This window comes from Pteropus vampyrus, unplaced genomic scaffold, assembly GCF_000151845.1.
Source record: "Pteropus vampyrus isolate Shadow unplaced genomic scaffold, Pvam_2.0 Scaffold262, whole genome shotgun sequence".
NCBI lineage: Eukaryota > Metazoa > Chordata > Mammalia > Chiroptera > Pteropodidae > Pteropus > Pteropus vampyrus.
This window is the reverse complement of record NW_011889043.1, coordinates 786,095-800,724: the sequence shown is the minus strand read 5'-3', so window position 1 is coordinate 800,724 and position 14,630 is coordinate 786,095. Positions and strand designations below refer to the sequence as shown.

The 14,630-nt window shown below is 41.3% G+C and overlaps 1 protein-coding gene across 1 annotated transcript in view; it reads left to right on the top strand.

Annotated features, from left to right (window-relative positions):
- The window catches only part of PDE8B (phosphodiesterase 8B), a 204,832-nt gene extending 190,839 nt beyond the window's left edge, over positions 1-13,993 (top strand). The window contains exons 16-21 of the mRNA XM_023520409.1: positions 1,110-1,308; positions 5,405-5,622; positions 7,367-7,487; positions 9,431-9,598; positions 11,648-11,777; positions 12,282-13,993. Of these exons, the coding sequence (XP_023376177.1) occupies positions 1,110-1,308; positions 5,405-5,622; positions 7,367-7,487; positions 9,431-9,598; positions 11,648-11,777; positions 12,282-12,391 (946 nt within the window). The 3' untranslated portion in view covers positions 12,392-13,993. The remainder of the gene's footprint in view (positions 1-1,109; positions 1,309-5,404; positions 5,623-7,366; positions 7,488-9,430; positions 9,599-11,647; positions 11,778-12,281) is intronic.
- The last annotated feature ends 637 nt before the right edge of the window (positions 13,994-14,630 follow it).

Below are 14,630 nucleotides of genomic sequence, written 5' to 3'. Positions count from 1 at the left end.
TCCACAATTAACCAGCCTCCCCCACCCCATCTGTTTGCCCAGATGTGCACCAGAGTCACAGTCACCTTGCAATGCCAATAACCATCAATGATGTCCCCCCTTGTATTGCTCAATTACTTGATAATGAGGAAAGTTGGGAGTTCAACATCTTTGAACTGGAAGCTGTTACACATAAAAGGTATGTGGCTTCTCTGGCTGCAGGCAGGGGAGGAATAATGGCCAAGCTCAAGACTTTCACATCTGGAAACTTTGAGAGAGAAGGGAGACCTGAGCCCTTGCCCCAGGAGACCTCACAGGTTGTGCCTTGCTTGCCATACTGAAAGAGTGTCAAATGAGCAGAGACTGGCCGCTAAGTGAGCTCTTTTATGGAAAGAATGTAGTAGTAGTTGGTATGTGGGATCAGCCTGGTGACAACTCAGGATGAGGAAATACTGAGTGTCCTTTTCAGGTCTGCCCAGGTCATTCCTGTGTGCTAGTGAGCCAAAAGTTCTAAGTATTCTCAGCCCCAAACTTGTTGAAGCCCCACATTACAAAATGAATTTGAGGGCACTATAGGCTTTTCTTTTGATTCATCTGGTATGCGGGGGGAACATTAGATAACCCAGAAAGTCCTCTTCGGAGTCGGAGAAGGCACTTCTTCCAGGAGTGTTGGTCTATAGGATGAGAATGATTATCACCTGTAAATAAGTAATATGTCTCTAAATAATATGACTTTGCTGAGACTCCACCAGTTATTCCTATTGTGTCCTTAGGCTCAAAAACTTCTTCAGGGGACACAAAGGAAGTACAGAGTTTATGTAGAAGTGCAGATGGCGAGGGATTACCAGGGACCTTTCTTGGTTGTCAGAGCCACTGAAGGGCAGATGACTAAGACAATCTAGAAATCATTTGGACTGACCGCTGTGAGGCACCTAGTTGTAAATGAGTGGCTAGTGAGGAAGCATTGCTCTATCTCCTTCTAATTTGAGGAAGAGATACTTTTGTCCCCCTGTGCATGTGAATGAAATAAGTATCAGAAGAAAAATACCCCCATTCCCCAGTACCATCAAAGAAAGCAGTTTCTGGACCAGTGAATACAATAAAACAGGGTTCGTTTTCCTGTTTTCCAGGCCACTGGTCTATCTGGGCTTAAAGGTCTTTTCCCGGTTTGGAGTATGTGAATTTTTACGCTGTTCTGAAACTACTCTTCGGGCCTGGCTCCAAGTGATCGAAGCCAACTACCACTCCTCCAATGCCTACCACAACTCCACCCATGCTGCCGACGTCTTGCATGCCACTGCCTTCTTCCTGGGGAAGGAAAGAGTGAAGGTAGACTTTTGATATCGTGATCTAGTTACCTGCCTAGACTGAAGATCCAAGAACTCAATCTTAATAAATATATTAAGGAAACAGCTATTTTGCAACCAATTTAACAGTTTTTTTTGGCTATCAAATCGGTCATTTCGCTGTTGTAAAGGCATGGCCTTTACCTAGCCCTCCCCTCCCTAAAACGCCCAAAATAATGACTCATGCCACTGCAGAGACTCTTTTACATACCTGGCTGATCCAGGAACCCACTCTCTAAATGTTCACTAGAAGCCCTTTATACTGGGTGAGAGGACAGAGTTATTATAGCAAATGGTTACTAGGTCCAGAGGTTATGTTTTAGGATCAGAATTTGGCAGTTGGTATATTATAATCCAGATAGTAATGAGCTCTTTAGCATTGTACTGATTTACATACATGTGTTTTGCGTAGGTGTCAATGTATCTGTATATTCATGACTTGTGTAATTCTGAAAGAGTCCCATGTCCCTTTGTCTTACTTAGAAGTCAATACCGTCATGTACAGGTACTGATTTGTAGGGCAGCCCTATGTACACCCCTTGTACAGCTGGCAGGAGATCCCTATCTCCCCTCTTCCCAACTACCATCATTTGCACGATGAAGCTTGTAATTCCTTTGCTACAATTAGAACTCAAGCTTAGAGAGGTACTGTATAGAGACCGAAATTCACATCAATCTGCAAATGCCTAACATGAGATCATTTTCTTAGCTTTAAGGCCCTGGGTGCTTGAGAGTGGCAGTGGGACAGGTGAAAGAACAGAAATGGTGCCAAAATGGGGAGGGGGAATGTTTCATTCTAAGTTTTGTCAAAAACTGATCCTGGTATTCATTTTCATCAGCAAGAAGGCAAAGAATGTTTTCCAAAAATGATGCTTTCAAAGATTTTTGTCTCCTACTTTAAAAAAAAAAAAATGATATTACAGGCGTTATCAGTCTGTTTCTATAGCACTTTTGAGGAGCTAAAACACTTCCAGATTCCTACTCCAAGTTCATGTTGCTCCATTTTACACTATGTGAGATATCATACAGCTGAGGTTGCACATTGCCAACTGAGGACAGGACCCAGGGCATTAACTCCAAGACCAAAGTGATCCTAGAGCTACTGCAGTCTTGAGTTAGAGATGAGCCTCACTTAAGTAGAACTACTCTAGAAAAACACAGATTAAACACTTGATAAATTAGAGAATGCTTAGTCACTTTATTATCTCTCTGACTCTCCCTCCACTAAAATAAGAATTTTTGTTTAAATTATGAGTTCTTCTAATGCATTCAGACTCTGGTTGAATTTCTCAAATAGCAGCAACAGAAACAAGTCTAAGACTAGATATAATATGCTTACAATTCAAAAGACATTTTCTAACTCTGGCAGCCCCTGCTAGAGAATTAGAAAAATTTAGAACCGCGAGGAACCTTGGAGCATTGGGCCGGAGGCGCTCCTAAGCTCAGATGTAGTTGCAGCCCAAGATCACTGGTTAATGTGTGCGAGGTGCTTCAGGTGAGATTTACTCCTCAGGCCTCTTCTATCAGACCTGCTGCCACTGATGGAATCGGGAAAATGTGTTTTTACCAAATGCCCACATCATGTTACCCTTAATTTCTTTATGCCATAAGGCTAAAATTCTTAATGTCATCATGATGTAGTTCTACATCTTCAACCCAGCCATATAGATGAGATGCCCAGAGCTGACATTCTCTTTCATTTTGTCTCAGACTCTATCCTCTTCCCATATTTACTGGTTCCCAGGAACCACAGCAAGTGGAGAGGTCAGGATAGCCAGCATTCTTGTTATTCTCCTGGTATAAGTGTTTACCCTAGATAAGGAGCTGTTTGAAAGGCTGTTCTAGAAGTCCATTCTGGCCCATCTCCCTCAGCGTGATCCAAATCTACTCCTGCTGGTTAAAGAAGGAAAAAAAAACTATACAGAAACGTCTGTACCTCCAAGGTTTGGAATTTCTCCTATTGTGGATATAGTGGGAAGTTTTCTTTCACAAGACAGTCCCACCCTCCCTCCCATAGGAAGGGCATTGCTTCTCCCACATGGTAGTGAGCAGGCCCAGTCTTCTTTTCCTGCCTCCTCCCATGATCAGACATTGCATTAGACAGTGCCCACCAAAACTGCAGGATGTGGCTCCTTATTGGTACCTTCGTAAAAGTGCCAGATTTAAATCACTGTAAGCTGGAAGGCAAGGCATGTCTCATCTAATGCTGCTTGTCTATTCCAGTTATTTGAATCTATTTCATTGAAGAATTTTAAAATTTGGCCCCAGACTCCAAGCAAGATTAAATGTACTCCAGGAATACTAGCTGAGGGCCCCACGAGTCCTTACTGCACAGGTAGAATCAGTGAGAGCGGAGCCCTGACTGTCCCGCAGGTTACCACGGCCCCTCCTGGCCAGCAGCAAAATGAGGCCAGGCAGGTGAGCTTGCCTGAGCATTAAGAGGATCAGCCTCTGAGAAGCTGAGGGAGCGGCACTGACTGTTGCGCCTGTTTAGGAAACCTGCTGTGTAGACTGGGGCCAGGCCAGGGTTGCCCACCAGCTCCAGGTCAGGACCGGAAGTGGAAGCGCTCGCTCCCCCTTTAGGGACAGCTTCCAGCTGTCGGAGCAGCGCTTCAGATTCACTGTACCTTACCCGTTAGCATCTGAGAAGCAGTCTGCAGTTTTTCCACCCACGGCCTATGAAAACAAACTGGAAGTACAAAAATTATGCCCTCCCACCCCCTCCAGACTCATCTTGGGATCACTTTTTCCTTCATTCGCTCCTCCAGTCACATGATGCTCTTCGTTTCTCGAATAAACCACTTTTTTGTTTCACCTCGGGAGCACATAGGCTCTTCTTTCTGCCTGGAATTCTCTCCCTTGCCACTCTTTGCCTAGCGAATTCCTGCTTAGTAAAAAAAAAAAATCGCTTCTTTAGAGAAGCTATCCCTGCCCACCCTCCGGACCTATGTTGTTCAATATGGCAGCCATTAGCCGCATGTGGCTATTTATATTTAATTAAAATTAAATAAATGAAAAATTCAGTTCCTCAGTTGCACTGGCCACATTTCAAGTGTCCAGTAAGCTACATGTGACTAGGAGTTACTGCATTCAGCAGCACAGATACAGACATTTCCATCACACAGAAAGCTAAATGCACAGTGCTACCCCTAACTAGATCAGGCCTCATGGTTTTACCTCTCAAAGCATCTGTACCTTCCTTGTTAGCACGTCTCAGTACGTTACTTTTGTGGATTTTTTAAAAAAATTTGTGCCTTCCCAGGTAAATTATCGACTTCATTAGTACAGAGGGGAAGCCTGTGTAATTCATCACAGTAGCTCCAGCACTCTGCATGACAACTGGGCACTCAAAGAAGCATCTAGTAAATGATTACTGAATGAATGAATTAGAAAAGGACAGCGGTCTCTTACATAACAGTAGGCCATTTGATAACTTCCTCCTAAAGCTGTGAGCTGAGAAAACATTTGTATTCCCAATGCTCTGGTTTCTTAATTATATAAGAGAGCTTTAGAGAAAGAGCTTCCCTTTTTGCCTTTGCTACCTGCTAACCCAGAGTGAATTTTGTTCTTGATGGCAAGAGCACCCTTTTACCTCAGCTTTCCCAGGAAAATTCTTCTTCTCACCCTTGATCTGCTTGTACTGCTTGGTTCTCATCCTTCTACCTTTACGTGAAGAGTTGTGTTTTATCTATGCCATTTACTGCCACGCTCTCAAAATCTTTTCAGAAGTAGGCAAATAAAATGAGTAATATTTGTGATCACATGCCACTTTCCGCTGTCAGCTCACGGACAGAGTCATGGCAATAGCCCACTTGGCTTCTTCATGCGGAACTGGAGTGACTGTGCTCTGCGGAAGGAATTTAAGTACCCGTTATAACTGCAGCTCAGATTTCCGTCTTCTTCAGGATAATCAACAGCACATCAAGGCGATGTGTCCTAGGCAGCCTCTCAGCTTCGAGGAAGTCAGGGAAGGCTTGATAATCTCAGCTCCCCAGGCCCGACCCCTCCTGAGATACGGCGATGAGTGAAGGTCTCCTATGTCCAGTGGGTAATGCTCAACTTTGCCTCTCCAACTCCAGGGAAGCCTCGATCAGCTGGATGAGGTGGCAGCATTGATTGCTGCCACGGTCCATGACGTGGACCACCCGGGAAGGACCAACTCTTTCCTGTGCAATGCGGGCAGTGAACTTGCTGTGCTTTATAATGACACTGCTGTCTTGGAGAGTCACCACACAGCCCTGGCCTTCCAGCTGACAGTCAAGGACAGCAAGTGCAACATTTTCAAGAATATTGACAGGTTGGTTGTGCTTGGGCTCCTATGCTCAGGTTTGTGAAGTATAAGTAGGATACTCAGTTTTCCCTAACTTCCAAAGTATTTAGCTTTCTCTTAGGAGAAAGAAGGAAAAATAAGAATATTGTACCATCGTATCAGACAGTAAAATAATAACTTCCCCCTTATCAACTTAATTGTACTTTTCAGACTGCTTTCATCTTTTTAAATCTCATTTGGTCTTCAACAAGTTCATGAAAATGTTTTATACACAGTGACTCTATAAATATTGATTGTATTGCTAATAAGTATAGCAAATATTTTTACCCTCCTAGGAGGACATCCTGTCTTTTGTGTAACTCAAGAAAAATGCATCCTTCCCCGTCTTTCCCCAGTTCAATTTTTGGCTACTTAAAATCCTAACTCATGAGGAAACGACAGTGTTCTACAGGTGCCAGCCGAGCTGCTGGAGCCCAAAGAGTTGGGCAGGTTTCCCCATAGATGTTGTACTTTCTTCAGGTGAGAGCTGGCCAAATGGGAACAGATAACAATTCCCCTTGACTGCCACAACTGCGGTGCAGCTATGGTTATTTCCCATATAGCACCAGCCAGCCTGGAGGGCAGGCTCCTGGGAGAGGGCAGTGTTTAGAGAGTACAGAGCCCACTCAGGCCTCAAGGCCTACCTGTCAACATGAACCTATCGATCAGTTTGGTCTCCAGAAATCTGAGAAATATGGAGACCAGTTATTCCAGCTTTAACTTAAGTTTCATCAGTATCAAGGACTGTATTTAGAACTTTCACAAAAAAAGAATTATTTCCAGTAGCCAGTTTTATTCAGCTTCCCATTCTGGCTCTTGAAGTTAGAAATACGAGATAGTAATTTGGGGCAGGGCTGTTGCTCCATCTATTACAACATCTGTCTAATTATAACTTAGAGAATTAACAGGAAAACATTCTTCCAATGTTTAATGCTATTACTGCCATTAAAAGAAATGATAATTCTCTGCCTTGTAGGACATTTGGTCCTGTCCAAAATGTCCATGGTGACATTTGGTCCAAACCAAAAGGTCCTGTCCAAAATGTGTATAGCTAATATCGATCCTCTTCTGCAGTATTCTAACTCCGACCCATCTATCTAACCCCATGTGCCATGACCAGCTAGGCTACTGATGTAAGAAGGGTTGTTATTGGCAATACAGCCACAACACAGTTGTTGGACCAATAAAACATGATCATTTTTTCTGTGTGTTAATCCTGTAAACCAAAAGTTTAAATAAAAGTTATGACCTATTAGAACGCAGGGACGTTTTCTAAGCATGGATATTTTGGACAGGCCCAAATGTCCACTAAGCATTCTCTATAATAAGAAACTATGTCTGCACTGAATGCAATGGGACAGCTCATCAGATTTCTGCATTAGCCTTGTAAGGAAGCAACTTGTCATTTCCTTCCACCTCACTGTTTTGATGTTGCCAAGGGAAGATAAAAAGGAATCACCTTGTAAAGTAAGTGCCCACTGTGTGACAGGTACTTTTTTAATATACTCATAAATCACATGAAGGTCAGCTGTCACTGGGGAAAATGGAATAGTGTCAACAAGTCCTGGCTTGGTGGGATGGTAAGCAGGAAAATTTTGTGATCTATACTCATTTCTTAACTCTGTGACCCCAGCTTCCTCCTAGATTGTGGGAAGTGTGGTGAAATGGTAGCAGAACAGTTCTAATTCGGGACATGACATAAACTCAGCTCTTTGTCTTCTGATTATTTTAGGAACCATTATCGAACACTGCGCCAGGCTATTATTGACATGGTTTTAGCAACGGAGATGACAAAACACTTTGAACATGTGAACAAATTTGTGAACAGCATCAACAAGCCAATGGCAGCTGAGGTAAGCATTTCCCATGCAATAAGATGTATCAGAGTATCTTTCCATTATAGCCTACTCTGACCTCAAAGCATTTTCTCTCCCTCTTGAATGCAAGGTGCTTATTTGCTTGAAGTTGGTAAAGAAGGGCTGACAGTACTGGCCACTTGTTTTCCCTGGGAATGAGAATAGATTGACAGTGTCCACAGCAACTCTGAGCTCCTTGAAGGAAAAGCCCTGAGATAAAGCCAGTGGTGACAAAAGGAGGTAGGCCCAAAGAATATGATGGAAGAAGCCTGCAGACAGCAGACTAGCACAAATGGTGGTATTTTAGGAATCCAAAGCCCTTTCTAATTCTCTGTTTTTTTGAGCTGTTGGGAGACCTCAAAATTGGATGTTTTAAAGAACTACATTCTTGCTGGTTTGCATATCAGTACCTAAAGACATATAGTCAAACTGGGAATGACTCGTTGCAAACAAAAGCGAAATTGTTTCTCTTTAAACTTTACTGATGCACCTTGGACCTGCGTTAAAGTCCCTACAAACTTGAGTTTTGGGAACATGGACAGAAGGTTCACATTTCTTGTTTAAAATGAGATCAACTGCCCTCTGAAACCATGACGCTGTCCACAGCCCTATAAAGTTAGAAAAGCTTTCTGCTCATTCCTGTTGAGCAGGACCTCGAGGTTGCATACGTGGGTGGATGATGAATGGTTGTCTTAAAAGTAACCTGACAATCAGTAAGGAGACCGTTAGTGTAGGACCCATCACGTGACCAGCCTGGATGGAGGAACAGTGTCCACCTCACCTGTGTTCTCCATCCCCCAGGGATTCCACAGCACAAGGCCAGGGCCCTCCTTCCAGAGAAGACTTATGGGAGCAGGATCTGAGCATTTAGGAGGGGAAAACTATATAGAATCATAGAATTTAGAATTGGGAAGGTCATCTATCCAAGTAAGCCCCCAACTCCGTGTTGACATTGATTATTTACCACAGTAACTAGAGTAAGCAGTATATTCCCAGTGGTAAATAAAACAACCTTCAGAACATAATTCTGCCCATTGATGGTTTAATAAGTAGGTCCAATCTCAAAACAAACCAAACAAAAACGCTTAAATGTCATGCAGTCTTTCGGCTTGGCAGAGCTCTGGAGAACTAATTAACTGTTTTCACACAATCAATTTGGTGATGTCTTTGAAAGCAGAGGATAGCAATCTTCTAGGGTTTGCATAACTGGCCTGTTGTTGCACTTATGTAAGCCTACTCACAGACCTGGCCACTTGGCTCAGAACCACTGACATCACTAGCTGTGTACTGGTGTACGACCAGTCTTTTTAAACATGGCTGAACATACCTATTCCTGCCCTGGCGCACTTTCTGTTCCTAATACCCAAAAGACTTACACTCCTAAGAGCGGCCAGGAAGCATTGATGGACGCATACCTTAAGAGAAAGTAACCAAAACAGGAGGCTGTGGGTGAATAGGGGTGAGACAGGAGGTCCTAGCAGAGAGGGAGCTGGTAGGTATAAATAGAAATTAAATAATTGAAGGGTTACATGTATGTGTGATTCCCCTATTTTTAATATATTTTAAAAAACTGAACGTTCTGCTTTTATACATTTCCTGATAAAACTGGGGTGGGGGGAAGCTCTCTGTCTTTAAGATTACACACTAAACACAAAACAACAAAAAACTGCTTGTAGCAGTTACCTCTGGGAAGAGGATGGAACTGAGAGGACTGGATGGGTGGTGATGGGAACTCTGACCTCTTAAACTGTTTTTTATTGCTTAAGGTTGTTTGTTTTAATAAGAATATATCAGGAATTAATGACAGGAAAACCTCCTTCACTGAGTTCACCATGCCTCAGTCAGGGTGCCTGGGTGATCACCATCTAATGCCTGGTCATTTAGCCCTGTGGGTTTCACCATCATCTTGAACCAACCGTCATTCTGATAATGTTTTCTAGATTGAGGGCAGTGACTGTGAATGCAACCCTGTTGGGAAGAACTTTCCTGAAAACCAAACTCTGATCAAGCGCATGATGATTAAGTGTGCTGACGTGGCCAACCCGTGCCGCCCCCTGGACCTGTGCATCGAATGGGCTGGGAGGATCTCTGAGGAGTACTTTGCACAGGTGCGTGGCCTCTCTGGGGAAGCTCCACTCTCTTCTGGGAATGGGCCCAGGTCATACAACTCCGGATTCTCCAGCCAAGTGACTTTATCAATGTAAAGTGAGTAAATGACTCCTCCTTGGAAGAAAATGGCTCACCCCAACCTGGAGTAGATTTATGGTTCCTTCAAGAGACTAACTGATGTGGCTGGTCACTAACCAAAGTCTCTCTAGGGAAAAGGGATAAACTAGGCCTGTGGAAGTATCTTTGCATCCTCACATTATTAGATCCTGAACTTCCACAAAAATTTGGGAAATCAAGCATTCACTAGGTTACTATTTTCATGGTGCATTATGGGGGAACACAGACATGAGTAAGAAACATCATTGCCCATGGGTAGCTCATAATATAGTAGAGATGTAGAAATAGGCCTACATTTTGGTAAAAAATGAAAATATCTCTAAAGGAGGTATATGTTAAGTGTGCTATGAGAGTTCAGAAAGGTTTTTTTTTCCTAGATAAAAGAGGGGCTTTGTGGAAATGATGTTGGAGGAGCGTTTTTTTGTTTGTTTGTTTGTTTTTTTTGAAGGATTTAAAAATGAGAAAAAATTTGAGAAAAAATTAGAATTTTTATATAAGGAGAACAGCAACATCTAGTTCACTTTGGCAGTGTGAAGAGGAGTTAAAGGAGAAAAATCCAGAAAGCAGTAGACCAAAAGATGCCATCTGAACTATAGACCTATTTCCAGAGAAGGGGCTCTAAGGACTGATATGTGTATGTTCGACAAAGACAACCACGAGTAATAGCTACAAGTAATGCATTTGAGGAGGGTGGTCTATGTGGCTGGAATGTACCGCTGAGGCAAGATAGTTGATGATATCTTAAAGGGCCGACAGGGGAAGTTAACTGAATTGAAGAAAAGTAGGACAAGCAGTTCTGGGCTTGTCAGAAAGAAGAGGAAATAAAAACCCAAACTACTCCTTGAACAACAGTGGATATTTTAAGGCCGCCTGAGCCAAAAGCCGGTAGGAGGCTATTAGTGGGCATCCCAGGACCTGGAGAGGCCTTGGAATCCCATTTGTAGTGATTCTCAAAGTATGTGAATGGGAAATGGAAAAGAACCACTTTTACGTTCGTTAAGCTCCCAATTTAGGTGTCCTTTTCTCAAAAAGGAAAATACTAGTGTTCATAAGCCCATGTGACCTAAAAATCAAGTTACAAAATGAGGCCTCTGGCTCAACACACCACTAGGAAATGTGGATCTCAATATTCAGCTCAGTAAATCACAGCCCTAATGGCACATATAAACGTACACTCCAATGTGTAAGGTACTCAGATTTATGTATACCTTGAACTGCATGAGCAATACCCAAATCTGAACAATCATAGTTTGTCAGTCATTATTTTGAGTATAAACAGTGTTCCATGGAAACTAGTGGGCTAGTTCAACTTGACTGCATACGTGCTCTTCCTTAAGACAACCAATACTGTTTGGTATGAGCTTTATGTATACTTCCTATTTTGTCACACAGGATATTAAAAAGACATATACTCAAAGGTTCAAATTTAATAAGATTAATAATTCCTACTGCTTCAATGAGGACATTCTTAAATGAAACAGGCTTTCTTTTTAAACTGCAAGCATGTGACAGTGACTACTACAATGATGACTAGTACAGTTTGGTGCGAGTTTTCTGATTCATGCTAAGGCATCAGCAGTTTTACTGACCACTGCTTCTTTACCCTCAGTGTGTCAGTATTATCCATGTTAGTATTATTAGTATTACTTTGAAGATAGTCTTGACCTTGCAATAATGAAAATAGATCTCAGGAAAAGGGGCGTGAACCCTGATATGATCAGCGCTTCAGGAGGGGCTGCAGTAGAGCAAAGAGACTTGAGAGAAGACCTGAATTTAGTTACTACATCTCAACAGGTGGTTGACATAAGTTCTGTTTCTTCATATATTCAATTGGATCGTGGCCCATTTTCCTAGGGTTGTTCTGAGAAACTAGATGCTACTATAGCAGCTACTTTTGTGCCCTATAACCCTGCATGTGTTATGTCTTACAGACTGATGAAGAGAAGAGACAGGGGCTACCAGTGGTGATGCCAGTGTTTGACCGGAATACCTGTAGCATCCCCAAGTCCCAAATCTCCTTCATTGACTACTTCATAACAGACATGTTTGATGCCTGGGATGGTAAGATAGTTTGTTTCGGAGCCCACACAATATTTTGTTACCTTTATGATGATTACCTTTAATGACATGGGTTGAGCCTAAAGCTGTAAATGAAATGTTTAAGTCAGCTGTTTGTGGCCAGGTATGGGGAGGTGCAAGAATACTTTCTGTATCCTCAGCAACTGGCCTAAATCTTGTGTATGGAAGACTCAATGTATGTTTGATAAATATACGCAAGTCTTTATTTCTTCAAAGGATATGTTTCCAAAGCTTACAACAGTCCACCACTCACACTGATAAATGGCTTTTCAATTTTTAATGAAAAGGACCTGTTCATATTTCAGAAACTAGTGTCTACTGACTTACGCTTCCCACGCTTTGTGTTCACTTGTAGCCTAAGGCCTAAGCTAGGGTCCCTCTCCTCCAATTCTGATCCCAACTTTGTCCAACAGAGCCCCAGCCTTTTGAAAATGCTCTTTGCATCTAACTTAACAGGCTTCTTTTGATTCTTTTATGTCCTTGCAGCCTTTGCACATCTGCCAGCCCTGATGCAACATTTGGCCGATAACTACAAACACTGGAAGACATTAGATGACCTGAAGTGCAAAAGTCTGAGGCTTCCATCTGACAACTGAAGCCAAGACAGAGAAGGGAACCTCCTGCCTACAAAGGGCATGGTGACTCACATTAGTGTAAAGAAGAGGCTTTCCTTTATAATGAAAATGACAGGTATAGGTTAAGTAGGTAATGTTTACTATTTGACCTTGAATCATTTAAGTCCCCAAATTTCATTTTTAGTAAGTTATGTTCCATGAAGAAAAATATATGTTCTTTTGTACAATCACTTAGTGACAAATACATGGCAAAATCCTTTGCCCTGCTGTCATCCTATATGACCTCATCAACCACGGAGCTGAATGACTATAACAGGACACAAGCATCAAAGACGTGGTGCTTCTTAGCCCATCTCCCTGGATGATGACCAAGTAGTTTAGCTAGTATTCAGCTCAACTCACCATAAAAGTTACCATCTCTGTTTAGCTTAACTACTCTCCTCAAGAACATCAGTCTGAAGGATTCATAAGAAAAAAACAAAACAAAACAAAACTATATAAAATGAGCAAAACAACTAGGACCAAATTATTGATAAACTGGTTAGCTTCACAGCCTCCATGGCTAGGTGGTTCTTCTGATCAATGGTGTGACACTCAAGTTAGAACATAGCCTTGGCCTGGTGAGTGCCTTCTCTAGACTGGCAGCAGCAGCCTGTGTAGCCCTCTTTCCTATAAAAGGCATTCATCTTAACAGAAAGCCATCCAAGATGGGAAGGGAGTGACATTTTATTTTGGGGGACTCCATGAGCTTCCCTTATTTCTAGTTAACAGAGGCAGTCACAGGCACTATATAGTATTATATACAAAAGCCATTAAATCTGAATGCCCTTAGACAAGCTTTTTTAAAAAAAAAATTTATATACATTTGCTGTTTAAAATTTTTATTAAATCTAAATTTTCTGGGTATAAGTCAGTGAAGTATGTTGTACCATGTACCATCTATACATGTATATTTGGGGAGGGTATAGGGGAAGTTTCAAGGTTCAGATGTTTTTAACCTATCTATATTTGAGATCATGCTGTTTTCCTTTAATGATGTACAAAAAGACTGCAAGGTGTGTAAATAGATAATAGACATGGGGAAGTAGTAAATACTATTAATTGTATGCTAAAAGCTTCTAAAGCACAAATGCATATTTTTATACGGGCTGTTTTCACAACTTTGTGATCTACATGAAGTCATATTTTCCTTTCTCTTTTACCAGCCAACCCTTCTCTATGTATTATAAATATTAGAAACTCAGTAAACGAAGTATCTTCATTTTTCTTTGAAATTCTCTGTACTCCATGCTGCATTTTTAAGAAGTATAAACAGGCTCAATTAACTGAATCAGTAGTTAACTTTTTTCAAATGAAAATTGGAATGCAGAACACTTGGAACTAGTACATGGGAAAATATATATATCACTACATAACGTGCCAATGTTCTTTTTCTATGTTTTGTACCAAAAAAAAAAAAAATAATAATTCCATGCAAAGAAATGTATCTAAATTATTTTTGTTAGATGATAAGAGAACTAGCTTGGTCAGGACAGCGGCTAGCTTTGTACTGTGATGCTGCATTATGTAAATGTGATGAAAATGTTTTTGTGAAGTACTTGTAACTAAATTCCTACAACCATTTTTCATTCCCAACAGCTGGTTTTATTTTATCTCCTCTTTCGCCTAAATTTTTCATAATTTCAAAATTTCAGTTTAGTATCCTTTATTTCATGAGTCATACACTTTGTTTTCAGAACACATTGTATTCAGGATGTCAGAATCCCATTTTAAGGAGCTAAATAATTAGTGTAGACTTCAGAAGCTTGCTTGAGGTGAGGATACTCTTTTCCTAACAATCTCTTTCAGTTCCATTTGGTAAGTAACATTGATCAGATGAATGGTATAGTTTAGTGGAATGCTAAATTTCATAATGACTTAAATGCTTTAAGACTGCCAGGTACTAAAGCTTTAGCATAGTGCTGCTCTTTATCAGTGTAATCTTCTATGGTGTAATCTTTTACTGAGTTGCTAACTAAATAGTGCATTCCTCCAAGTAGTCAATTAGAAATTAGTCTTTCAGGTGATAATTATAATTATAATTGCCTCTCATACTGAGTTATTTTCTAAAACACTGTTGAGGTGAGCTATATTTAGGAAAATGCAACACTAATACAGAGAGAAGTCACATTACTACTACTTCTTAACCAAAAGAACTAGAAAACATTACCTGGACCAGTTTGATCCTATAATTTAAGTGGTTATTTACTTCCAGTTTAAG